Below are 27,267 nucleotides of genomic sequence, written 5' to 3'. Positions count from 1 at the left end.
ATCGATTATCTCAGTCATCTTTGTGTGAATTCAACGTCAGGTTCATTTATACGTAAATATTGCACATTGTAGCTTTAAAGAAGAAATCTAAATTCCCTCAAATAAAAATGAGCACAGTATAGAACAATTAAAAGCTATGATACTATGTCAAGGATGTCTACATTACTGTATTGTAGAAATATCTACTTAAGTTTGGCATGCTAACAGCTAGCTCCTGTCTTGTAATACCAAGTTGTACCAGTTGATGGGGTATTATGTCACACTAGTCAGGCTGGTCAGCTTTCTGACATGTATTTTTTAACTTTTAAAGTACCATTACACCAATAGTCAGTCCACACTGACTACATATATTACTGAGGGTGGATAAGATCATTCACATTTGTTCCCCAGCACACACAGTGGCATGTGTAACAAAGCTAGTCAAGCCACTTCCATAGATTGGACGTAAGATCAAAATAATGTCTAAATGTGTTGAATACATAGGGTTATTTGATCAGTAAAGGCCCAGTAATGCAAAATGGGCGTGGATATGCCTATAATTACACTTTCTCAACTGTTTCTTGTTTTTCCGCCCACTTGATGGCACTGACTTCAAAGGTGACACTGACGACATGGTTTAGACCACACCGACAAAATCAGCAAGAGAAAAAACGTTCTTATGTGTTTATCTCTATATCTTGCCACACTGGAAGCACAAACAGGTGGTAATCTCCAGATCAGATGCATCACATCTCCAAAGAGCTCCTTAGAAATTGCTTTCTCACTCAGTCAGTACGCATAGCTCCAGATCTACTAAAATGCCAAAGAATTTTGCGTGTGGGCTGGAACTGCAGCTGATTTGCTAAGACTGATTGCATAAATGGCAACGGGTGCAAACGGCCGTATGTAAATGACGGTTTTGCGTCTGCTATTGGTGTTTACCGTTGAGACCGCAAGCTCAAAATGACATGTGCTGTTAACACCAAAGTTGTCTGCTGTACGGTGTAGACAGCGCAGATGGTTACGGTATAGACGCAATTTCTATTAGGAAAATTACTTTCAGGTTTGATAAATCGCTTTGCGTGTGCTAAATTACTATATTTGCATTTTTTCCTCCCGGCATTGCATGTAAACGCCCCATATTGCATATCCATTGAGGTAAACGTGCTAACTGGATGCTATTTTGCACTATTTTTGAAAGATGCAACTCTAGTTAGTAAATCAGTTTGTACGTTTTTATGCGCGTGCAGTGAGTTTGCACGCGTTTTTATACACACAAACCTTGAGTAGATCTGGCCCTCAGTGTCCCTCTTTACGCTCTAATACTAGAGTAAACACATTCACTGTTGGTGTTGTTTCTCTGTCTTCTCGATGTGAGGTGCAGGTTAACATTTAAAGCAGCGTAGTGGAGACTTTCGGCATCTTGGTTACTCTGGTAAAACATGCAAAAAAATAGTAGATCAGTAATATTCTACCAGACATGCATAAAAACAATGTCCACAACAGATAATTGTGAGGCAAAATGTTCGAAAATACCAAAATAAAAAACTGAATTTACCTCTGCATGTGTTGTGGGAGGAGGGGAGAACCTCGTCTGAGAGTCTGTTTGTGAAACTGATAAAGTAAAATGGTTTTATCGAAAAGTCAAATGAGGTGAAAAACATTCTTAAGCTTCTTGTAGCTCTTTTAAAAAGCAGTTACCTGTGGATTTGTTCCTCTGGTACAGTATGAAAGCCAGAGAAACACTCAGCATGGTGGCAAATGTCAAAGCTCCACTCAAGACATACACCAACACCAGCCTGTTCGCCTCACTTGCAAATCCTGATGGATCTTGGTTTTAAAAGCAGAGATCGTTTTGAAAATCAATTTAAAATGTGTTCAATTATTCCTGCTAGAAAGGTCACTCACCTTCAAAGTCCAGCGTGGTCCCATTTCCAAACAGTATCTGTCCACATGAGGCAACAGCACAGTAGTAGGTCCCAGCATGAGATTCATTCAGGCTCTTCATCGGCAGGTTGTAGACACAGTTGTTTGTTCGTGTGTTGTTTTTCTTCTCACACTGATCATTCCTGACTCCGTGGGCGTAAATGACCCCTGGATGAGATTCCTCTTTGTTTTTGAACCAGTAAACACTGTGTTCTTCATCACAGGTCCCAGTGTGTACTGTACAGTTCAGAGTCACAGAGTCTCCTGGCTGGACGGTGACGGAGGTTGATTGTTGGACCGATGCTTGGATGTTCGAACCTGAGCCCTCTACAATGACAATACAGCCGTCTAGAAATTCTAATATGTGTAAATTATAAACACAATAGTAAATAGCTGAATCTGAAATACGCAAATCTGTGATCGTCAAGTGGTTTTTGCCATTTCCCGTTTCTAGACTGAACCGTGTATTGTCCTTGAACTCATCATAGAAGGTGGTGTTTTTGTATTTGTAGAAAGCCGAGATGAGTCTTGGCTTCTGTCCCACAGTTTGCTTAAACCAGTAAAGATATGGGACAACATTACTCTTAAAGAAACATTTTAATGTCACTCTGTCGCCAACGTGAGCTGCCACCAAACGCATCTCTTGGTGAACAGATGAGGACAACATCGGATCAGCTGTTTGAATTAAAGTGGAATGAAAGACAAAGCAATTCCATAGTTAATGTAATGAACTGTGAGTGGTGTTTCTAAAAGACAGAAGAAATATATAACTTACCCATTGTCCCCAAAATTAGACATGAAAGAAATGATGCAAACACTAGAGGTGCCATTGTGTTCAAATATCTGCACTGAGTGAAAGAAGATGGACAGTTTCTCCGCTCTTAACAGACAAGAATGCATCTGATTGGCTACACAGAGATGACACTGTGTCCTGACACTGAGTGTTCTGACACTCTATGTCGTGTAGAACATGATCACATCATGTTGTAAATGAAAAGAAGTTCTCAGAATAAGTCCTCATCTTGACATGAGACTTAAAACAAATGCAGCAGTGCTTAATTCTAATCTTCAATCTCTGCATTCTCCAACCTTCATTTCAAGATGTTTTCTGGGTTGTATGAGATATTGAAAAGAGAAATTTGTTCATACTTATATATTAGCTATCATCCAGTCAATAAGCATGACACTGTGAACCAAAATTTCTTTTTTTATAAATAATATAATTTGTCATAACAACATTCAGAGTCAAATAAAAACAGACCTTTTATTGGTGGTTAACTAGTAATAGCATTAGTATCTTCTTGTATCAAAAATTAATGATGAAACTGTCTTTGTCCATTTACTGTGAGTGGTCACTGTAGTAATGGTCTTTGGATAATCAGATCCAGGATGTGTACTTACACTCCTACCTCCGTGGGGGTTTAAGTACACATCCTGCTGAAAACCACAATGGCTGCTATCTTGTTCATCTTGCTCATCTAGGCCTCATATGTGAAAGGAATCTTACACAATCATCTTTGTGTGTTCATAGTTTGACCCAGAGAGCATCGTGATACCAATCTCTGACCTGGAAACATAACCAAACATTCTGTGACCATTTGTACAATCAAATCCAGCGACATGACTCCCTCAACTAAATACCCTGCAATGACTGTCTATAGTAACCGAATTAAGGGAACTCACTTTCCCCTAAAAAGAAAAACAACTTCCTTTCAACCTGCTCTTGTTCCTGCTTAGCATTTTGTACATTTTTACTCAGACACGTTACCCACTTAATCCAAGTGTTACATCCTGTTTTTGCCACTATGAGAAAGTAGGGCTTATGTACTGTATGATCCCCCCCCAATTGACAAGGACCCTTTAACAGGAACTCATTTCTAAAGCTACGAAAGGTTTGCTCCTCTTTAAGAATGAAATGCCAGTATGAGTCATCGTTTTCTACAGTAACTCTAATAAACCCTAAGCAACGTTTGTTGCCATGAACAAGCAACAAAGGCAAGTGTCCCCTCCCTTTCTGGTCTAGAGTCACTCTGATCAGGATTCATTTTACCTGTACAAGGCAATCAAATTGGATGGGCTTCCTGCAGCAGGGGTCAAAAGGTGAACAGCCACACAGTCATTCACGTCATGTGTGGAGCTGATTATGTTTTCAATAAAACACCTGCTGTCAGGGAAGCATAATGCTTAGATTCCACCACATTTCTTGTAAAAGATATTGAAAAAAAAAAAAAACAGAGCAGAATATGTCAATGTAATTAAATCCCAATGCCACACTCAAATGTGGACCCAAATAATTAACTCTGGCTACGCCATGCAAGGAAAAACTTTGTTTGGAGGAGTCCCGTAATTCCCCTCCCCCCTCTGGGTCTGAAAACATCGACAAACTTGTTATATAAAAATACTCCCATGTTGCTGTTCGACTTCAGTACAAAACCTTCACAAATATGGTACGTTTAAATGGATTAGTGTGAATCTGCTAGCGCCTTCCCAACCCAACTGGAAACACAAGGTCACCACACCGACAGACAAAATACAGACACTTCTACCATGTTAGTACCCACAATGGTTCCTTGTGCTTAATATTAAAGATTCATGCTAACATGCTCACAATGACTAGTGTACCCCATCCTCAGATTGAGATTGATCAACTAATGGGAAATGGGGCAGATGAAGGATTTGAAATATATATATTTATTTATTTATTTTAGTGTTAAATGACCTCTTAAAATTAAACAAAAATGGGCTAGGGTTAGGAACTTAGGAGAGTCCCGATGAGGAAGCTAAAAGCCAGTTCAATGAGGGGGGTAGATTGTATGGCTGGGTGTTTGACTTTTCCTCTGGGACAGGGGCGAAGTCAAAATTTGCACTCCCAAAAGCTGTTGGGGGTCGGCCAGTGTTCAGTGACAGCCTCAGACTGTGGTTTATGGGGCTCTACAAAACAGCCACCACTCTGAACCATACAGCTCTCCAAGAACCAAGCAAGCTCAATAGGCGAAGTCATCAGGAAACCAACAGCAGCCACAACACACGCACTGTACAGAGGATAATCACAGGCTGACTGATCAACACAAAAATAGTGGCACAATACAAAACACAAAGGCTTTTTGCATGAAGGTAGCAGTCAACAGTCATACCTGCACAGAAGATAATCACAGACTGATTCACCAGTTTGTACTTGGCTAGGTAAGTACAGCTGGAAGGCAGGAGTCTACACACAATTACACTTGCACCTAATCAACCCAATCAACAATAATACCGATACACGTTTACCGTGTTACACCAGCATGCAGATATTCAGCTGGAATCCAAAAGGCGTTGAATAAAGGCCTTGTAGAATGGACTTGTAGAATTTCTTGAAGACGTTTTGCCACTCATTCGAGTAGCTTCTTCAGTTCTGGGGGACTAGTGGGAAGTTGAGGTTTAAATAGGAAACTTGCTTGACGAGAAATTGGAGGCACTATTTTATAATGGCTGGGTATTTACCCGTCGTTATGAGGGGGGACTGTGTTCCTAGGCCTAGGCTAATTGTCCTACGAATGGTGCTCTAAAAATGCTATTGTCAGTGGGAGCCTCCCGTTTGAAGGTGTGAATGGTGTTGAAACTTCTTGGGGATAGAAGTCAAGACTGAATTGTAAATACATGGCAGATTACAAGTCCAGTTGCCCTTATTCAACACCTTTTGGATTACCATGACCTGGATGACTTAGAACCTTCACAGACATATTTAGCAGGAAAGTTTAGATAAGAGTGTTCCAGAGAGAATAATAAGAAATTAAGAAAATAGCGTTTCATTCATGCAGAATAGCTTTATTTGTGTATGTCTCGTTCCCAGAAATGATTACACATATAATATAGCTTTAGTAAAAAAAAAAAAAAAAAAAAAAAAAAAAAAAAAGCCATCATTTGAAATAGTCATCCCACTGAGGGATTACCAAGACCTCCTCTCTATGATGTCTTGATCTTCAACAACAGAAGAAAGCCCCACTCAAGGTACAGTGAAGTCATCTACAGTCCAGTGACAGTACATGAAGCCATAAACCAATAACACACCCTTAAACTACCTTTCTAGTTGCCACATACAGTTCTGGATGAACCTGGGATGCAGATTCCTTCTGTAGGAACCACACTGCACGAGGAAGACGCACAAGTACATTTCGAAATTTCCATCTAAATTACGTTAAATTACACTTAAAATACAACAAAATTGCATTTTATTCCTAAACCACATGCTAGTTTTTACTTTTTTATGCTGGAGTACACACATTCACCCATGCCAACGTCCTTCTGTCTTCTTGGTCTGTAGGGCTGCTTAACATTTATAGCAGCATAATGCAGGCTGTCCGCATCTCGAAAACCCTGCTAGAAGGTAAAAGATGGAGGATTAGTTTGCCAGTACTGACAAGAGAACATTAAGCTTTAATTACAGATGCATGATTAAATGTCATGTATTGCAAGTAGTGAAGCTATTTTTCACCTGATTTGATGTGGAGGGGATTGATGATGTTGTTTGAGGCTCTGGTGATGAAACACAGAATAAGCTCTTGTTCAGAAGTTATGAATAGCAAATATAACCCAGTACAAAGAGCATCACTTACCTTCAGGCTGACTGTTGTTTCTGTTGAACATCTTGTATACTATGAAGGCCAGTACAACAACTAAGATGGTGCTGAATGTCAATGCTCCACTTAAGTAATACACCAAGGCAAGAGACTCCACTTCATCTCCTGAGAACCAGGTACCAGACACACAACTCATATTTCTCTTACTGCATTTTTTGATTAATAATTAACTTAAATCATATTGATCACTCACGAGAAAAATCCAGCTTGGTTCCCTCTCCAAACACAATGCCTCCACATGCAGCAACAGCGCAGTAGTAGGTCCCAGCATGAGATTGATTCAGACTCTTCATCGATAACTTGTAGACACAGGTGTGTGTTTGTGTGTTGTCTTTCCTCTGACACTGATCATTCCTGACTCCATGTGTATAAATAATTTCTGGATGAGATTCCTCTTCCTTTTTGTACCAGTAAACACTGTGTTCTGCGCTACAGCTTCCAGTGTGTACTGTACAGTTCAGAGTCACAGAGTCTCCGAGCTGCACGGTCTCAGATGCCGACTGATGTACTGAAGCTTTAGTATTCAAACCCCAACTTATTACACTGACAATAGTCCCTTCTGCGAAATCCAAGACAAAATTATTGCTAGTTGCACAGTAGTAGGTCGCTGAATCTGAAATTTGCACATTTGCGATCGTCAAGTGATATATGCTTTTTCTTGTAACCACTTTGTAGGTGGATATGAGTCTTGGTTTTTGTCCGATAGTTTGTTTATACCAGAAGAGTGATGCAGAATCATCACCTTCATGGAAACATTGCAAAGTCACTTGCTCACCAACATTAGTTGAAATGAAACGACTCTCTTGATGAACAGATGAGGAAGATTTCAAATCAGTCTTTTGGGCTGAAAACAAATTAAAGGGTACACAATAAGCAAAAGTCTGTCAGAATGCACATTAACCATTAGAGAAGATCATTTTTGCTCATTTAGTCCTAAAGAGAGTTACTACAAACTAAAGGATACAATCAGAAACACAACTCACCCATTTTCCCCAAGAACAAAAATGTCAGATAAAAGATTAAGTTTATAGGTGTCATCATGTTCAATACCCTTGTTGAAAGAAAAACTCCTGAACTCTATCTCTACTTTTAAGAGAAAAGACTGAGTTTGATTGGCTAATCTGAAGTGACAATGTATAGTACATCCTACTAAGGAAACTTAATCACATGTTCTTGCCACAATTTCGCACATTTGGTACTGCGTGAATAACCTGAAGGCTTTTCATCTTGTCTTTATACTAAACCCAGGGAAACATTAATTACATGATATAGTTTACACACTAGCAACAGTGTTAAGTGGAGTCTCATCTCCATCTAATGTTGAAGATAACATGTGCTCCATCTTTAGCAATGGACCACATGTGGTTTAGTAACATCTATACTTGATATTTTACCATATACATTTCAAATAAACAATGTTTTTATTTGGACCCACTGGTAGAGGTGTCCATCTGTTATACATTATTAAAAAAATTATATGATATTGATTTTTATTAGTGATCATTTTATAATCTCGACATTTATCTACTGTTTGGAACATAATGTTGTTATATACTAGGGCAGTCCATTACTACTACTGTTACAATAAGACTTAGTGATGAAAGTCAACATGATCATCTAAAGACAAATATTTTAAATGTTTTTTTGTTTTTTTTTTAATGTTTTAAAGGTCTTGGATGTTTGAGTGAAACCAATTCTACATAAACTTCAGTAGCCACTACATGACAAAGACTGAAAGTAAAAGCATAGAGGTCTTAGTGTACTTTTTCATTTTATTTTCTGCATTCAGAGTAGGAACAATGTCAAAACGATTTAAATGAGTGTATATACTAACTTCACACACAGACACTTTATTGCCCAACTTCTCTGGCAACTTGGAAGGTAATACGTCTTTCCATGCAACAGAACAAGACTACAAAACTTGACAATATAATCAAATGTTGTTTGTCCATGCCCTTCAGGATGACCTATAGGAGAATTTTCTGACAACCATCGTAACTCACAAAATGATTGGTTAAAATGACCACTTCCTTATCAGTCTTTGTAATATTAAAAGTTGACTGCTTGTTGGAAACTGGAAGCCTCAAGGTTTTCTGTCCACAGTCCAAATAAAAAACTGACCAGGAGGCTAGCTGTCAGCTACCAACTAGCAACCCAGAGATTAACTTGGCCCTGCTACTAACTACTAAAACCACTCAACTACTCTTATATTTAACATACTCCCCAGCTAGCATGTTTCCTCCTTAGCCACAGCAATTCACTTGCTCACTCCACTGACAGGGACATAGTGTTTACTGCAAATCCACAGCAACTCACCTCTGCCGGGCCGCACACGGATGCACCCTCGCTGCTCAGCTTCTGCTGCCATCTCTGCATGCCTAGCTCGATTGGGCTCATTAGCCTCCTTGACTTTGTCTTGCCATGGGACAGTAAGCTCAGTAAAATACACTACCCTCTCTGCTTTCAACCACAACAGCAGTTCCGGCCGCAGTCGAGTGCTAACTATTGACACTGGGACAATCAGCTATCCTTGTAAGTTGGCCTTCAGCTCTCAGGCTCCGCTTACCCTTAGCTGACCTGCGCTATGACTGATCCTCACCTGTCTGGCATTTTCTCCCTCCCATTCAAACATAATATGCCTGTTCTCCTTTCTAGCAGATAAGGAATTTACTTCGTACTTCTTTTTCTCTACACTCTCCAAGTTCATCCACTGCACTGAATCTTTCGGATTCCACTTCTTCTCTGTTTTAACCATGGGCGCTGCACACCTAACTACTGGATCTTTCAACTGAATGAGAGTCATTGCCAGCCTAGCCTTAGCACACTTAAACTCCTCTGTTAGGCAAGTTTCTGGGAGCTCCAGTATGCTTTTCCCATACAAGGCTGCGCCGCTTGACCAGTGTGGGACACCAAGCCATCTCTGGATAGATGAATAAATCATCCATTCGGGCTTCTCAACCTTTGACAGATGAACTTCATATACTGTCAGTGGCCACATTAGTTGGGGCAATAAACCAAACTGCAAACACCATAACCTTAACTTTCCTGGGAGCCCTGACCGATCTATGCTCAAAATACCTGGAATCATTTCCTGCCTCAATCCTTCAAACTGCGCTTTATCACTAGACTTGCATCATACCACCTTCCCAAACTCCTCACTGACTTCTCTAGTACTGTGGGAACCACTTCCTCATTTATACCATAACTCTTATCTACTACCTTTCCTTTAACAACTGAAATACTTGATACTAGATTTATTCTGCTTCACTTTCATCCCAGCCCACTACAGGTTTCTGTTTAGCTTATTCTGTAGTTGGCGTCGCAGTTGTCATGTCATCCATGTAGGCCCTTTATTGGGGGGAGACAATGCCCTCCATGCAGCTTTTCTCCACCTACCACCCATTTTGAGGCCTTAATAATCACCTCCATTGCCATTGTAAAAGATTGTACACCCTGTCGGATCATACTGGTGTGCTCTAAGCATCCAAAAAAGCCAGGGATTCCAGCCTTTTCCACCAATGTATTAATCCATCCATTTTTCTCAAAGTGACTGGACAACCTCTGTGCTTAACACAGAAGAGACTGATCGGTCTAAATTGACTTATCTATAACGAGCCCCTCTCTTTGGGAATAAAAATCCCCACTGCTCTGTGCAATGTCTTGGGAATAACCTGTTTCTACCATACTACCTTCATCAACTCCCAAAGAAAGCTCAGTGCATCTGGTGCACTCTTAAATAGCCGATAAGGGACTCCCTTAGGTCCCAGGGCTGAAGAGGCTCTTCTGCGCCTCACCACTTCCCGAATCTCTTTCCACCTCGGTTGGCTGTCATCGCATTGACTACCTTTTTCCAAATTTGGTGGAATATCAGAGGGGAGTGCCATCTTCCTAAACCTTTCCTCATTCTCATGTACCTCATCCAAGTACTCCTCCAGTTCCTGCTTCAGTACCATCAGGCTGACATTCTTTTCCTTACCAAATAATGACTTCCCAAATCTAAACCGATCCCTATAGAAAGCTGAGAAAGGATGTCCCAATTTGATTTGATCTAAATTGATTTCATTTTATCTAGTCAGCCCAACCAACAACAAAATTGATACAAGTCTACCCTGTTACACCAGCATGCAGATATTTTGCAGGCATGTTCGCAAGTTAGATATGAGTATTCCAGACAAAAAAAAAAAAAAAAAAGTAAAAAACACTTAAATAGCATTTAATTCGTGCAGAATAGCTTTATTTGTGTATGTCTAGTTTACAGAAATAATTACAGATATATCACTTTAGTAAAGGAAAAGTCACACAAGGTAGTCATCACACATGGATTGAAATGTTGAAACACTCATCCCACTCAGGGATGAGCAGGATGCCTCTCTATAATATCTTTATTGTCCAAAACAGAATAAAGCTCCACTTAAGGTACAATAAAGTCATCTACAGTCTAATGACAATATGTGAAGCCATGAACCACTAAAGATCCTTAATCTACCTTTCTAATTGCCATATACATTTCTGAATAAACTTGGGGTGCGGATGGATTTTTCTACCATGTCCATACTGCATGAGGAAGATGCACAAGTACATTTTAAAATTTCCACCTAAATCTACATTAACTTCATTTAAAGTACAACAAAATTGCAGTTTATTCCTTAACCACATGCTAGATTTTATAGTTTTATCCTAGAGTACACACATTCACCCATACTGTCCATAACGTCCTTCTGTCTTCTTGATCTGTAGGGCTGCTTAACATTTATAGCAGCATAATGCAGGCTGTCTGCGTCTCGAAAACCCTGCTAAAAATGATGGGGGATTAGTATGGCAGTCCCGACAGGAGAACATTTAGCCTTAAATATAGATGCATAATTAAATTTAATTTAATGCATGTAATAAAGCTATATTTCACCTGATTTGATGTGGAGGGGGTTGATGATTTTGTTTGAGGCTCTGGGGTTGAAACACAGAATAAGCTCTTGTTTAGAAGTTATGAATAGGAAATTTAACCTAGAACAAAGAGCATCACTTACCTTCACTCTGACTGTTGTTTCTGTTGAACATCTTGTATACTATGAAGGCCAGTACAATAGCTAAGATGGTGCTGAATGTCAATGCTCCACTTAAGTAATACACCAAGGCAAGAGACTCCACTTCATCTCCTGAGAACCAGGTACCAGACACACAACTCATATTTCTCTTCATGCACATTTTGATTAATAATTAACTTAAATCATATTGATCACTTACGAGAAAAATCCAGCTTGGTTCCCTCTCCAAACACAATGCCTCCACACGCAGCAACAGCGCAGTAGTAGGTCCCAGCATGAGATTGATTCAGACTCTTCATCGATAGGTTGTAGACACAGGTGTGTGTTTGTGTGTTGTGTTTCCTCTGACACTGATCATTCCTGACTCCATGTGTATAAATAATTTCTGGATGAGATTCCTCTTCCTTTTTGTACCAGTAAACACTGTGTTCTGCACCACAGCTTCCAGTGTGTACTGTACAGTTTAGAGTCACAGAGTCTCCGAGCTGCATAGTCTCAGATGCCGACTGATGTACTGAAGCTTTAGTATACAAACCCAAACTTATTACACTGACAATAGTCCCTTCTGCAAAATCCAAGACATAATAATCGCTAGTTGCACAGTAGTAGGTAGCTGAATCTGAAATTTGCGCGTTTGTGATTGTCAAGTGATATACGCTTTTTTTTGTAACCACTTTGTAGGTGGATATGAGCCTCGGTTTCTGTCCGATAGTTTGTTTGTACCAGAAAAGCCATGCAGAATCATCATCTTCATTGAAACATTGCAAAGTCACATTCTCACCAACATTAACTGAAATAACACGACTCTCTTGATGAATGGATGAGGAAGATTTCAAATCAGTCTTTTGGGCTGAAATCAAACAAAATGGTAAAAAGACAATTATCCAAAAGCAAACGTCTGTCAGAATCCACATTAACCATTAGAGAAGATCGCTTTTGCTAATTTAGTCCTAAAGAGAGTTACTACAAAGTAAAGGATACAAACACAAACACAACTCACCCATTTTCCCCAAGAACAAACAAGTCAGATAAAAGACTAAGTTTGTAGGTGTCATCATGTTCAATACCCCTGTTGAAAGAAAAACTCCTGAACTCTATCTCTACTCTTAAGAGAAAAGACTGAGCTTGATTGGCTAGTCTGAAGTGACACTGAATAGTACGTCCTACTAAGGAAACTTAATCACATGTTATTGCCACCCTATCGTCGCGAGTTTGGTACTGCATGAATAACCTGAAGGCTTTTCATCTTGTCTTTATACTAAACCTAGGGGAACATTAATTACATGATCTAGTTTACACACTAGCAACAGTGTTAAGTGGAGTCTCATCTCCATCTAATGTTGAAGATAACATGTGCTCCACTTTTGCAATGGACCACATGTGGTTTAGTAACATCTATGCTTGATATTTTACCATGTACATTTCAAATACACAATAAATCCTATGTTTTTATTTGGACCCACTGGTAGAGGTGTCCATCTGTCATATATTATTTTTAATATTGATTTTTGTTAGTGATCATTTTATAATCTCGACATTTATCTACTGTTTGGAACATAATGTTGTTATATACTAGGGCAGTCCATTACTACTACTGTTACAATAAGACTTAGTGATCAAAGTCAACATGATCACCTAAAGGCAAATATTTTAGTATTATTGGATGTTTTAAAGGTCTTGGATGTTTGAGTGAAACCAACTCTACATAAACTTCAGTAGCCACTACATGACAAAGACTGAAAGTAAGAGCATAGAGGTCTAAGTGTACTTATTCATTTTATTTTCTGCATTCAGAGTAGGAACAATGTCAAAAAGACTTAAATGTGTGTAGATACTAACTTCACACACAGACACTTTATTGCCCTACTTCTCTGGCAACTTGGAAGGTAGTACGTCTTTCCATGCAACAGAACAAGACTATAACATTTGACAATATAATCAAATGTTGTTTGTCCATGCCCTTCGGGATGACCTATAGGAGAATTTTCTGACAACCATCGTAACTCACAAAACGATTGGTTAAAATGACCACTTCCTTATCAGTCTTTGTAATATTAAAAGTTGACTGCTGGTTGGAAACTGGAAGCCTCAAGTTTTTCTGTCCCCAGTCCAACTGAAAAACTGACCACCAGGCTATCCGTCAGCTACCAACTAGCGAGATTAGCTTGGCCCTACCACTAACTACTAAAACCACTCAACTAATCTTACCTTTAGCATGCTCCCTAGCTAGCATGTTTACTCCTTAGCCACAGCAATTCATTTGCTCACTCATGGGACAGTAAGCTCAGTAAAATACACTACCTTCTCTACGTTTAACCACAACAACAGGTCCAGCCGCAGTCGAGTGCTAACTATTGGCACTGGGACAATCAGCTATCCTTGTAAGTCGTCCCTCAGCTCTCAGGCTCCGCTTACCCTTAGCTGATCTGTGCTATGCCTGATCCTCACCAGTCTGGCCTTTTCTTCCTCCCATACAAACATAATATGCCTGTTCTCCTTTCTAGCAGATAAGGAATTTACTTCTTACTTCCTTTTCACTACACTCTCCCAGTTCACCCACTGTCCTTGCTTAGCCTGCGACACTGCCTTAGTACATTTTACTGCTTTCTCTTGCTTATGAATCTCCTCCACTACCACCTTTCTCTTTTCTCCTACTGATGCCTTGCTCTACAGAGGTTTCCATGCAGACAGCCCCAAACCTCCACATCCTTGCTGTACATGACCCATCATATCCCTATGCCTGAGGGCAGCCTGTGCTTGCTGTGCTGCGTCTTTCGGATTCCACTTCCTCTCTGTTTTAACCGTGGGTGCTGCACACCTAATTACTGGATCTTTCAACTGAGTGAAAGTCATCGCCAGCCTAGCCCTAGCACACTTAAACTCCTCTGTTAGACTAGTTTCTGGGAGCTCCAGTATGCTTTTCCCATACAAGGCTGCGCCGCTTGACCAGTGTGGGACACCAAGCCATCTCTGGATAGATGAATAAATCATCCATTCAAGCTTCTCAACCTTTGACAGATGAACTTCATATACTGTCAGTGGCCACATTAGTTGGGGCAATAAACCAAACTGCAAATACCATAACCTTAACTTTCCTGGGAGCCCTGACCGATCTATGCTCAAAATACCTTGAATCATTTCCTGCCTCAATCCTTCAAACTGCGCTTTATCACTAGACTTGCATCATACCACCTTCCCAAACTCTTCACTGACTTCTCTAGTACTGTGGGAACCACCTCCTCATTTATACCATAACTCTTATCTACTACCTTTCCTTTAACAACTGAAATACTTGATACTAGATGTACTCTGCTTCACTTTTATCCCAGCCCACTACAGGTTTCTGTTTAGCTTATTCTGTAGTTGGCGTCACAGTTGTCATGTCATGAATGTAGGCCCTTATTGGAGGGAGACAACGCAGCATTTCTCCACCTACCATCCATTTCGAGGCCTTAATAATCACCTCCATTGCCATTATAAAAGATTGTACATCCTATCGGATCATACTGGTGTGCTCTAAGCATCCAAAAAACCCAGGGATTCCAGCCTTTTGCACCGATGTATCAATCCATTCATTTTTCTCGAAGTAACTGGACAACCTCTGTGCACAACACCGAAGAACACCTTCACCTCAACATCAAGCGGACTGATCGGTCTAAATTGACTTATCTCTAACGAGGCCCTCTCTTTGGGAATAAAAATCCCCCCTGCTCTGCGCAATGTCTTGGGAATAACCTGTTTCTACCATACTACCTTCATCAACTCCCAAAGAAAGCTCAGTGCATCTGGTGCACTCTTAAATAGCCGATAAGGGACTCCATTAGGTCCCAGGGCTGAAGAGGCTCTTCTGCGCCTCACCACTTCCTGAATCTCTTTCCACCTCGGTTGGCTGTCATCGCATTGACTACTTTTCTCCCCATTTGGTGGAATATCAGAGAGGAGTGCCATCTTCCCAAAACTTTCCTCATCTTTATATACCTCATCCAAGTACTCCTCCAGTTCCTGTTTCGTTACCATCAGGCTGCCATTCTTTTCCTTACCAAATAATGACTTCCCAAATCTAAACCGATCTCTATAGAAAGCTGAGAAAGGATGTCCCAATTTGATTTGATCTAAATTGATTTCATTTTATCTAGTCAACCCAACCAACAACAAAATTGATACAAGTCTACCCTGTTACACCAGCATGCAGATATTTTGCAGGCATGTTCGCAAGTTAGATATGAATATTTCAGACAAAAAATAAATAAATAAGTAAAAAACACTTAAACAGCATTTCATTCGTGCAGAATAGCTTTATTTGTGTATGTCTAGTTTACAGAAATAATTACAGATATATCACTTTAGTAAAGGAAAAGTCACACAAGGTAGTCATCACACATGGATTGAAATGTTGAAACACTCATCCCACTCAGGGATGAGCAGGATGCCTCTCTATAATATCCTTATTGTCCAAAACAGAATAAAGCTCCACTTAAGTTACAGTACAGTCACGTACAGTCCAATGACAATATGCGAAGCCATAAACCACTAAAGATCCTTAATCTACCTTTCTCCTTGCCATATACATTTCTGGATGAACTTGGGGTGTGGATGGATTTTTCTACCATGTCCACACTGCAAGAGGAAGACGCACAAGTACATTTTAAAATTTCCACCTAAATCTACATTAAATTACACTTAAAATGCAACAAGATTGAATTTTATTCCTAAACCACATGCTAGTTTTTATAGTTTTATGCTAGAGTACACGCATTCACCCATACCGTCCATAACGCCCTTCTGTCTTCTTGATCTGTAGGGCTGCTTAACATTTATAGCAGCATAATGCAGGCTGTCTGCGTCTCGAAAACCCTGCTAAAAATGATGGAGGATTAGTATGGCAGTCCTGACAGGAAAACATTTAGCCTTAATTATAGATGCATAATTAAATTTAATTTAATGCATGTAATAAAGCTATTTTTCACCTGATTTTCCAAGTTCACCCACTGCACTTAATCTTTCGGATTCCACTTCCTCTCTGTTTTAACCATGGGCGCTGCACACCTAACTACTGGATCTTTCGACTGAGTGAGAGTAATTGCCAGCCTAGCCTTAGCACACTTAAACTCCTCTCTTAGACTAGTTTCTGGGAGCTCCAGTATGCTTTTCCCATACAAGGCTGCGCTGCTTGACCAGTTTGGGACACCAAGCCATCTCTGGATAGATGAATAAATCATTCATTCAAGCTTCTCAACCTTTGACAGATGAACTTCATATAGTGTCAGTGGCCACATAGTTGGGGCAATAAACCAAACTGCAAATACCATAACCTTAACTTTCCTGGGAACACTGACCGATCTATGCTCAAAATACCTGGAATCATTTCCTGCCTCAATCCTTCAAACTGCGCTTTATCACTAGACTTGCATCCTACCACCTTCCCAAACTCTTCACTGACTTCTCTAGTACTGTGGTAACCACCTCCTCATTTATACCATAACTCTTATCTACTACCTTTCCTTTAACAACTGAAATACTTGATACTAGATTTACTCTGCTTCACTTTCATCCCAGCCCACTACAGGTTTCTGTTTAGCTTATTCTGTAGTTGGCGTCACAGTCGTCATGTCATCCATGTAGGCCCTTATTGGAGGGAGAGAACGCCCTCCATGCAGCTTTTCTCCACCTACCATCCATTTCGAGGCCTTAATAATCACCTCCATTGCCATTGTTAAAGATTGTACACCCTGTCGGATCATACTGGTGTGCTCTAAGCATCCAAAAAAGCCAGGGATTCCAGCCTTTTCCTAAGATGTATCAATCCATCCGTTTTTCTCAAAGTGACTGGGCAACCTCTTTGCACAACACTGAAGAACACCTTCCCCTCAACATTAAGCAGACTGATCGGTCAAAATTGACTCATCTCTAATGAGCCCCTCTCTTTGGGAATAAAAATCCCCCCTGCTCTGCGTAATGTCTTGGGAATAACCTGTTTCTACCATACTACCTTCATCAACTCCCAAAGAAATCTCAGTGCATCTGGTGCACTCTTAAACAGCCGATACGGGACTCCATTAGGTCCCAGGGCTGAAGAGGCTCTTCTCGCCTCACCACTTCCTGAATCTCTTTCCACCTCGGTTGGCTGTCATCGCATTGACTACCTTTCTCCCCATTTGGTGGAATATCAGAGGGGAGTGCCATCTTCCTAAACTTTTCCTCATCCTCATGTACCTCATCCAAGTACTCCTCCAGTTCCTGTTTCGTTAACACAAGGCTGCCATTCTTTTTCTTACCAAATAACGACTTCCCAAATCTAAACCGATCCCTATAGAAAGCTGAGAAAGGATGTCCCAATTTGATTTGATCTAAATTGATTTCATTTGATCTAGTCAACCCAACCAACAACAAAATTGATACAAGTCTACCCTCTTACACCAGCATGCAGATATTTTGCAGGCATGTTTGCTAGTTAGATAAAAGTACTCCAGACAAATATATATATACATAAGTAAAAAACACTTAAATAGCATTTCATTCGTGCAGAATAGCTTTATTTGTGTATGTCTAGTTTACAGAAATAGTTACAGATATATCACTTTAGTAAAGGAAAAGTCACACAAGGTAGTCATCACACATGGATTGAAATAGTCAAAAATATTGAAACACTCATCCCACTCAGGGATGAGCAGGATGCCTCTCTATAATATCTTTATTGTCCAAAACAGAATAAAGCTCCACTTAAGGTACAATAAAGTCATCTACAGTCCAATGACAATATGCGAAGCCATGAACCACTAAAGATCCTTAATCTACCTTTCTCCTTGCCATATACATTTCTCAATAAACTTGGGGAGCGGATGGATTTTTCTACCATGTCCACACTGCACGAGGAAGATGCACAAGTAAATTTTAAAATTTCCACCTAAATCTACATTAACTTACACTTAAAATACAACAAATTTGCATTTTATTACTAAACCACATGCTAGATTTTATAGTTTTATCCTAGAGTACACACATTCACCCATACCGTCCATAACATCCTTCTGTCTTCTTGATCTGTAGGGCTGCTTAACATTTATAGCAGCATAATGCAGGCTGTCTGCGTCTCGAAAACCCTGCTAAAAATGATGGAGGATTAGTATGGCAGTCCTGACAGAAGAACATTTAGCCTTAATTATAGATGCATACTTAAATTTAATTTAATGCATGTAATAAAGCTATTTTTCACCTGATTTGATGTGGAGGGGGTTGATGACTTTGTTTGAGGCTCTGGTGTTGAAACACAGAATAAGCTCTTGTTTAGAAGTTATGAATAGCAAATTTCACCTAGAACAAAGAGCATCACTTACCTTCACTCTGACTGTTGTTTCTGTTGAACATCTTGTATACTATGAAGGCCAGTACAATAGCTAAGATGGTGCTGAATGTCAAGGCTCCACTTAAGTAATACACCAAGGCAAGAGACTCCACTTCATCTCCTGAGAACCAGGTACCAGACACACAACTCATATTTCTCTTCATGCACATTTTGATTAATAATTAACTTAAATCATATTGATCACTCACGAGAAAAATCCAGCTTGGTTCCCTCTCCAAACACAATGCCTCCACACGCAGCAACAGCACAGTAGTAGGTCCCAGCATGAGATTGATTCAGACTCTTCATCGACAGGTTGTAGACACAGGTGTGTGTTTGTGTGTTGTCATTCCTCTGACACTGATCATTCCTGACTCCATGTGTATAAATAATTTCTGGATGAGATTCCTCTTCCTTTTTGTACCAGTAAACACTGTGTTCTGCGCCACAGCTTCCAGTGTGTACTGTACAGTTCAGAGTCACGGAGTCTCCGAGCTGCATAGTCTCAGATGCCGACTGATGTACTGAAGCTTTAGTATACAAACCCAAACTTATTACACTGACAATAGTCCCTTCTGCGAAATCCAAGACATAATAATCGCTAGTTGCACAGTAGTAGGTAGCTGAATCTGAAATTTGCACGTTTGTGATTGTCAAGTGATATACGCTTTTTTTTGTAACCACTTTGTTGGTGGATATGAGCCTCGGTTTCTGTCCGATAGTTTGTTTGTACCAGAAGAGCCATGCAGAATCATCATCTTCATTGAAACATTGCAAAGTCACGTTCTCACCAACATTAACTGAAATAACACGACTCTCTTGATGAATGGATGAGGAAGATTTCAAATCAGTCTTTTGGGCTGAAAACAAATTAAAGGGTACACAATAAGCAATCGTCTGTCAGAATCCACATTAACCATCAGAGAAGATCGCTTTTGCTAATTTAGTCCTAAAGAGAGTTACTACAAAGTAAAGGATACAAACAGAAACACAACTCACCCATTTTCCCCAAGAACAAACAAGTCAGATAAAAGACTAAGTTTGTAGGTGTCATCATGTTCAATACCCCTGTTGAAAGAAAAACTCCTGAACTCTATCTCTACTCTTAAGAGAAAAGACTGAGCTTGATTGGCTAGTCTGAAGTGACACTGAATAGTACGTCCTACTAAGGAAACTTAATCACATGTTATTGCCACCCTATCATCGCGAGTTTGGTACTGCATGAATAACCTGAAGGATTTTCATCTTGTCTTTATACTAAACCTAGGGGAACATTAATTACATGATCTAGTTTACACACTAGCAACAGTGTTAAGTGGAGTCTCATCTCCATCTAATGTTGAAGATAACATGTGCTCCACTTTTGCAATGGACCACATGTGGTTTAGTAACATCTATGCTTGATATTTTACCATGTACATTTCAAATACACATAAATCCTATGTTTTTATTTGGACCCACTGGTAGAGGTGTCCATCTGTCATATATTATTTTTAATATTGATTTTTGTTAGTGATCATTTTATAATCTCGACATTTATCTACTGTTTGGAACATAAAGTTGTTATATACTAGGGAAGTCCATTACTACTACTGTTACAATAAGACTTAGTGATCAAAGTCAACATGATCACCTAAAGGCAAATATTTTAGTATTATTGGGTGTTTTAAAGGTCTTGGATGTTTGAGTGAAACCAACTCTACATAAACTTCAGTAGCCACTACATGACAAAGACTGAAAGTAAAAGCATAGAGGTCTAAGTGTACTTATTCATTTTATTTTCTGCATTCAGAGTAGGAACAATGTCAAAAAGACTTAAATGTGTGTAGATAGTAACTTCACACACAGACACTTCATTGCGTGACTTCTCTGGGAACTTGGAAGGTAGCACGTCCTTCCATGCAACAGAACAAGACTATAACATTTGACAATATAATCAAATGTTGTTTGTCCATGCCCTTCAGGATGACCTATAGGAGAATTTTCTGACAACGATCGTAACTCACAAAACGATTGGTTAAAATGACCTCTTCCTTATCAGTCTTTGTAATATCAAAAGTTGACTGCTGGTTGGAAACTGGAAGCCTCAAGGTTTTCTGTCCCCAGTCCAACTGAAAAACTGACCAGGAGGCTATCCGTCGGCTACCAACTAGCGAGATTAGCTTGGCCCTACCACTAACTACTAAAACCACTCAACTAATCTTACCTTTAGCATGCTCCCTAGCTAGCATGTTTACTCCTTAGCCACAGCAATTCACTTGCTCACTCATGGGACAGTAAGCTCAGTAAAATACACTACCTTCTCTACGTTTAACCACAACAACAGGTCCAGCCGCAGTCAGGTGCTAACTATTGGCACTGGGACAATCAGCTATCCTTGTAAGCCGTCCCTCAGCTCTCAGGCTCCGCTTACCCTTAGCTGACCTGCGCTATGCCTGATCCTCACCTGTCTGGCCTTTTCTCCCTCCCATTCAAACATAATATGCCTGATCTCCTTTCTAGCAGATAAGGAATTTACTTCTTACTTCCTTTTCACTACACTCTCCCAGTTCACCCACTGTCCTTGCTTAGCCTGCGACACTGCCTTAGTACATTTTACTGCTTTCTCTTGCTTATGAATCTCCTCCACTACCATCTTTCTCTTTTCTCCTACTGATGCCTTGCTCTACAGAGGTTTCCATGCAGACAGCCCCAAACCTCCACATCCTTATTGTACATGACCCATCATATCCCTATGCCTGAGGGCAGCCTGTGCTTGCTGTGCTGCGTCTTTCGGATTCCACTTCCTCTCTGTTTTAACCATGGGTGCTGCACACCTAATTACTGGATCTTTCAACTGAGTGAGAGTCATCGCCAGCCTAGCCCTAGCACACTTAAACTCCTCTGTTAGACTAGTTTCTGGGAGCTCCAGTATGCTTTTTCCATACAAGGCTGCGCCGCTTGACCAGTGTGGGACACCAAGCCATCTCTGGATAGATGAATAAATCATCCATTCAAGCTTCTCAACCTTTGACAGATGAACTTCATATAGTGTCAGTGGCCACATTAGTTGGGGCAATAAACCAAACTGCAAATACCATAACCTTAACTTTCCTAGGAACCCTGACCGATCTATGCTCAAAATACCTTGAATCATTTCCTGCCTCAATCCTTCAAACTGCGCTTTATCACTAGACTTGCATCATACCACCTTCCCAAACTCTTCACTGACTTCTCTAGTACCGTGGGAACCACCTCCTCATTTATATCATAACTCTTATCTACTACCTTTCCTTTAACAACTGAAATACTTGATACTAGATTTACTCTGCTTCACTTTTATCCCAGCCCACTACAGGTTTCTGTTTAGCTTATTCTGTAGTTGGCGTCACAGTTGTCATGTCATGTATGTAGGTCCTTCTTGGAGGGAGACAACGCAGCATTTCTCCACCTACCATCCATTTCGAGACCTTAATAATCACCTCCATTGCCATTATAAAAGATTGTACACCCTATTGGATCATACTTGTGTGCTCTAAGCATCCAAAAAACCCAGGGATTCCAGCCTTTTCAACCGATGTTTCAATCCATTCATTTTTCTCGAAGTAACTGGACAACCTCTGTGCACAACACCGAAGAACACCTTCCCCTCAACATTAAGCAGACTGATCGGTCTAAATTGACTTATCTCTAACGAGCCCCTCTCTTTGGGAATAAAAATCCCCCCTGCTCTGCGCAATGTCTTGGGAATAACCTGTTTCTACCATACTACCTTCATCAACTCCCAAAGAAAGCTCAGTGCATCTGGTGCACTCTTAAATAGCCGATAAGGGACTCCATTAGGTCCCAGGGCTGAAGAGGCTCTTCTGCGCCTCACCACTTCCTGAATCTCTTTCCACCTCAGTTGGCTGTCATCGCATTGACTACCTTTCTCCCCATTTGGTGGAATATCAGAGAGGAGTGCCATCTTCCTAAAACTTTCCTCATCTTTATATACCTCATCCAAGTACTCCTCCAGTTCCTGTTTCGTTACCATCAGGCTGCCATTCTTTTCCTTACCAAATAATGACTTCCCAAATCTAAACCGATCTCTATAGAAAGCTGAGAAAGGATGTCCCAATTTGATTTGATCTAAATTGATTTCATTTGATCTAGTCAACCCAACCAACAACAAAATTGATACAAGTCTACCCTGTTACACCAGCATGCAGATATTTTGCAGGCATGTTCACAAGTGAGATATGAGTATTCCAGACAAAAAAAAAAAAAAAAAGTAAAAAACACTTAAACAGCATTTAATTCGTGCAGAATAGCTTTATTTGTGTATGTCTAGTTCACAGAAATAATTACAGATATATCACTTTAGTAAAGGAAAAGTCACACAAGGTAGTCATCACACATGGATTGAAATATCGAAACACTCATCCCACTCAGGGATGAGCAGGATGCCTCTCTATAATATCCTTATTGTCCAAAACAGAATAAAGCTCCACTTAAGGTACAGTAAAGTCATCTACAGTCCAATGACAATATGCGAAGCCATAAACCACTAAAGATCCTTAATCTGCCTTTCTCCTTGCCATATACATTTCTGGATGAACTTGGGGTGTGGATGGATTTTTCTACCATGTCCACACTGCATGAGGAAGACGCACAAGTACATTTTAAAATTTCCACCTAAATCTACATTAAATTACACATAAAATACAACAAAATTAAATTTTATTCCTAAACTACATGCTAGTTTTTATTGTTTTATGCTAGAGTACACACATTCACCCATACTGTCCATAACGTCCTTCTGTCTTCTTGATCTGTAGGGCTGCTTAACATTTATAGCAGCATAATGCAGGCTGTCTGCATCTCGAAAACCCTGCTAAAAATGATGGAGGATTAGTATGGCAGTCCTGACAGGAGAACATTTAGCCTTAATTATAGATGCATAATTAAATGTAATTTATTGCATGTAATAAAGTTATGTTTCACCTGATTTGATGTGGAGGGGGTTGATGATTTTGTTTCAGGCTCTGGTGATGAAACACAGAATAAGCTCTTGTTCAGAAGTTATGAATAGCAAATTTAACCTAGAACAAAGAGCATCACTTACCTTCACTCTGACTGTTGTTTCTGTTGAACATCTTGTATACTCTGAAGGCCAGTACAATAGCTAAGATGGTGCTGAATGTCAATGCTCCACTTAAGTAATACACCAAGGCAAGAGACTCCACTTCATCTCCTGAGAACCAGGTACCAGACACACAACTCATATTACTCTTCATGCACTTTTTGATTTATAATTAACTTAAATCATATTGATCACTCACGAGAAAAATCCAGCTTGGTTCCCTCTCCAAACACAATGATTCCACATGCAGCAACAGCACAGTAGTAGGTACCAGCATGAGATTGATTCAGACTCTTCATCGGCAGGTTGAAGACACAGGTATGTGTTTGTGTGTTGTCTTTCCTCTCACATTGATCATTCCTGACTCCATGTGTATAAATGATTTCTGGATGAGATTCCTCTTCCTTTTTGTACCAGTAAACACTGTGTTCTGCGCCACAGCTTCCAGTGTGTACTGTACAGTTCAGAGTCACAGAGTCTCTGAGCTGCATAGTCTCAGATGCTGACTGATGTACTGAAGCTTTAGTATTCAAACCCAAACTTCTTACACTGACAATAGTCCCTTCTGCGAAATCCAAGACAAAATTATAGCTAGTTGCACAGAAGTAGGTAGCTGAATCTGAAATTTCCACGTTTGTGATCATTAAGTGATATACACTTTTTCTTGTATCCACTGTGAAGCGTTGGTTGTTCTGGAATTCATTATGAAAACTGATTCTTGTATCAAACACATAGAAGGTGGATATGAGCCTTGGTTTCTGTCCAACCGTTTGTTTGTACCAGAAGAGCCATGCAGAATCATCACCTTCATGGAAACATTGCAAAGTCACGTTCTCACCAACATTAGCTGAAATGAAACGACTCTCTTGATGAACGAATGAGGAAGATTTCACATCACTGTTTTGGGCTGAAATCAGATCGGACGGGAAAAGCACAATAAGCAAAAGTCTGTCAGAAACTACATTAACCATCAGAGAACATAATTTTTGCTCATTTAGTCCTAAAGAGAGTTACTACAAAGTAAAGGATACAAACAGAAACACAACTCACCCATTTTCCCCAAGAACAAACACGTCAGATAAAAGACTAACGTTGCAGGTGTCGTCATGTTCAATTCCCTTGTTGAAAGAAAAAACACCTCAACCCTATCTCTACTCTTAAGAGGAAAGACTGAGCTTGATTGGCTAGTCTGAGGTGACACTATACAGTACGTCCTACTTAGGAAACTTATCACATGTTCTCTTCAACCTATGGTGACAAGTTTGGTACTTGAGAAGATGGTGCAGAGCAAGGTGACAGATATACTGCATGAACAACCTTAAGGCTTTTTATCTTGCTTTTTATTAAACTATGGGAACATAAATTACATTGACATAGTTTACATACTAGCAACAGTTTTAAATGGAGTCTTATGTCCATCTGATGTTGAAGATAAGATAATATGTGTGCTCCACCTTTAGTAATGGAGCGCATGCAGTTTTACCAAATACAATTTAAATGGACGATAAATCCTACGCATTTATTTAAACCTTTTGGTAGAGGGGATCATCTACTCCTCTCCAAACTAATCTAATTGTAAATGATATCAGTAGGGAGTTGTGTCTGGAAATGTGTCACTTTTTAGTTCTTAGCTTTACTTTCAAGCAGGGGAAATGAAACAGTGAAAAGGGCGTCGGCCAAATACAACTCAAAACCCTCAAAATTGCACAATGCCTGTAGATGTCATACATTATTTATTTATTTTTTTAATTGATTTTCATTAGTGATCATTTTTAAATCTCGATTTTTATCTACTATTTGGAACATAAAGTTGTTATTTACTAAGGCAGTCCATTACTGCTACTCTTACAATAAGACTTAACAGTGACCAACGTCAACATGATCACCTAAGTATGAATATTTTAGTATTATTGGATGTTTTAGGGGTCTTGGATGTGGGAGTGATACCACCTCTACATAAACTGCAGTAGCTGCTGAGATTGAAAGTGACAGCACAGGGGTCAGTGCAGTTACTTCCTCGTTTTATTTTCTGCATTCAGAGTAGGAACAATGCCAAAACTGCTTCGGTGTGAATATTTTAGTGAGTCAGTGTATATCCAGGGTCAGACAAATCAGCAAGGGCCAACACCCTGTTCACACTCCTCCGGATATATTGTGGTATTATATTAACTTTTGAGCAGGGAGGTTTACTTTATATTAAATAAACTATAACAGCGCAGAGCTTGGCTGAAATTATGGCTATATGCAGTGTTGGGGTTCATTACTTAAAAAAGTAATATATTACACATTGCATATTACGCCAGTTAGTTAGTTATATTTAGTTATATTAGCTAGTTATATTACGCCAACAATAGACTGGCCTTGCTATTACTGGTAAAGGTATGGAGTTTGTGTCCGTGCTGTTGCTCCAAGTGTTTTTTCAAGTTGGAGGTGATGTTAGAAGCGGTGGAGAGCATCTTTCTCCCCAGGCAAAGTGTGCACTGTACCACCAGGTTATTTTCCTTTCGTTGCACATATTCAAAATAATGACTGAATCTCCACCCGTCAAAAGTAGCTTTTTGCAGCTGGGAACCTTCTTCAGAACAAGAGCTTGCAGCAGCATGCTCCGGGCTTGTTGACTCTTCCATCTGTCCTTGTGGGTGCCGGCTGCCAGGTGGCGACCAATTGGTGATGGTAAATGATACCTCGTGCCAAACCCCAACCAATCACTGCTGCATTCACGTCCCCCTCCCTTCTGTTCTGTGTGATGCATGTTTGATGAAGTTGCTACTAACAATGTAAGGCAAGTAACGAGCTTGGAAAACTGTAATATGATTACTATTTTCCGTAGAGTAATGCCTTACTCTACTCGTTACTGGAAAAAGTAATCTGATTACAGTAATGTGTTACTTTGTAGCATATTACACCCAACACTGGATATATGTTTAAAAAGTTTTACAGTTTTTGAAGTGAGTGATGGATTGCTAAGACTAGATATATTCAATATTTTCTTATCTTCATGCATAATAGTGTAGGATATGTCTGTGAAGGTTCTCAGTCATCCAGGTCATGGTAATCCAAAAAAGCGTTGAATAAGGTCAGCTGGACTTGTAGAATTTCTTGAAGACGTTTTGTCACTCATCCGAGTAGCTTCTTCAGTTCAGGTGTAGGAAATGTTTCTTTATCTGCTTAATAGTTTCAACTGAAACTCCAATCTTTGTCATTATAGGTGTTAACTTAAAATTCTGGTTATTTTATGGCCTTGTTGCCCTGGCC

At 39.8% G+C, this 27,267-nt stretch overlaps 4 protein-coding genes across 5 annotated transcripts; all 4 read right to left on the bottom strand.

The window, feature by feature from the left end:
- Nucleotides 1-786: 786 nt before the first annotated feature.
- On the bottom strand, nt 787-2,737 carry LOC125021504. The gene is made up of 5 exons (XM_047607613.1): nt 2,681-2,737; nt 1,888-2,580; nt 1,681-1,809; nt 1,538-1,593; nt 787-1,411 (listed from the first exon to the last, which is right to left on the bottom strand). The coding sequence occupies exons 1-5, from the start codon at nt 2,733-2,735 to the stop codon at nt 1,292-1,294; spliced, it is 1,053 nt and encodes a 350-aa protein (XP_047463569.1). The 5' UTR covers nt 2,736-2,737; the 3' UTR covers nt 787-1,291.
- A 3,106-nt stretch (nt 2,738-5,843) lies between these two features.
- Nucleotides 5,844-8,892, bottom strand: LOC125008006 (titin-like). Its single transcript, XM_047585034.1, has 5 exons — nt 8,841-8,892; nt 6,718-7,368; nt 6,501-6,629; nt 6,380-6,420; nt 5,844-6,264 (listed from the first exon to the last, which is right to left on the bottom strand). The coding sequence occupies exons 1-5, from the start codon at nt 8,890-8,892 to the stop codon at nt 6,142-6,144; spliced, it is 996 nt and encodes a 331-aa protein (XP_047440990.1). The 3' UTR covers nt 5,844-6,141.
- A 1,860-nt stretch (nt 8,893-10,752) lies between these two features.
- Nucleotides 10,753-12,629, bottom strand: LOC125021616. Of its 2 annotated transcripts, none has more exons than XM_047607741.1 (5): nt 12,567-12,629; nt 11,766-12,416; nt 11,549-11,677; nt 11,428-11,468; nt 10,753-11,317 (listed from the first exon to the last, which is right to left on the bottom strand). In XM_047607741.1, exons 1-5 carry the CDS (start codon nt 12,622-12,624, stop codon nt 11,189-11,191), a joined length of 1,008 nt encoding a protein of 335 aa, XP_047463697.1. In that variant the 5' UTR covers nt 12,625-12,629; the 3' UTR covers nt 10,753-11,188. The 2 variants fall into 2 exon arrangements, with proteins under 2 accessions (XP_047463697.1, XP_047463703.1); XM_047607747.1 differs by having other exon boundaries at nt 10,753-11,314.
- Nucleotides 12,630-18,092: 5,463 nt separating this feature from the next.
- Nucleotides 18,093-25,141, bottom strand: LOC125007932. Its single transcript, XM_047584915.1, has 10 exons — nt 25,063-25,141; nt 24,212-24,919; nt 23,995-24,123; nt 23,874-23,914; nt 23,637-23,763; nt 19,908-19,976; nt 19,118-19,768; nt 18,901-19,029; nt 18,780-18,820; nt 18,093-18,669 (listed from the first exon to the last, which is right to left on the bottom strand). Exons 1-10 carry the CDS (start codon nt 25,118-25,120, stop codon nt 18,541-18,543), a joined length of 2,082 nt encoding a protein of 693 aa, XP_047440871.1. The 5' UTR covers nt 25,121-25,141; the 3' UTR covers nt 18,093-18,540.
- Between the last annotated feature and the right edge of the window lie 2,126 nt (nt 25,142-27,267).

Source organism: Mugil cephalus, chromosome 1 (genome assembly GCF_022458985.1).
Source record: "Mugil cephalus isolate CIBA_MC_2020 chromosome 1, CIBA_Mcephalus_1.1, whole genome shotgun sequence".
Lineage (NCBI taxonomy): Eukaryota > Metazoa > Chordata > Actinopteri > Mugiliformes > Mugilidae > Mugil > Mugil cephalus.
Note: the sequence above shows the minus strand (reverse complement) of the source record. Positions and strands in the feature narration are given on the sequence as shown.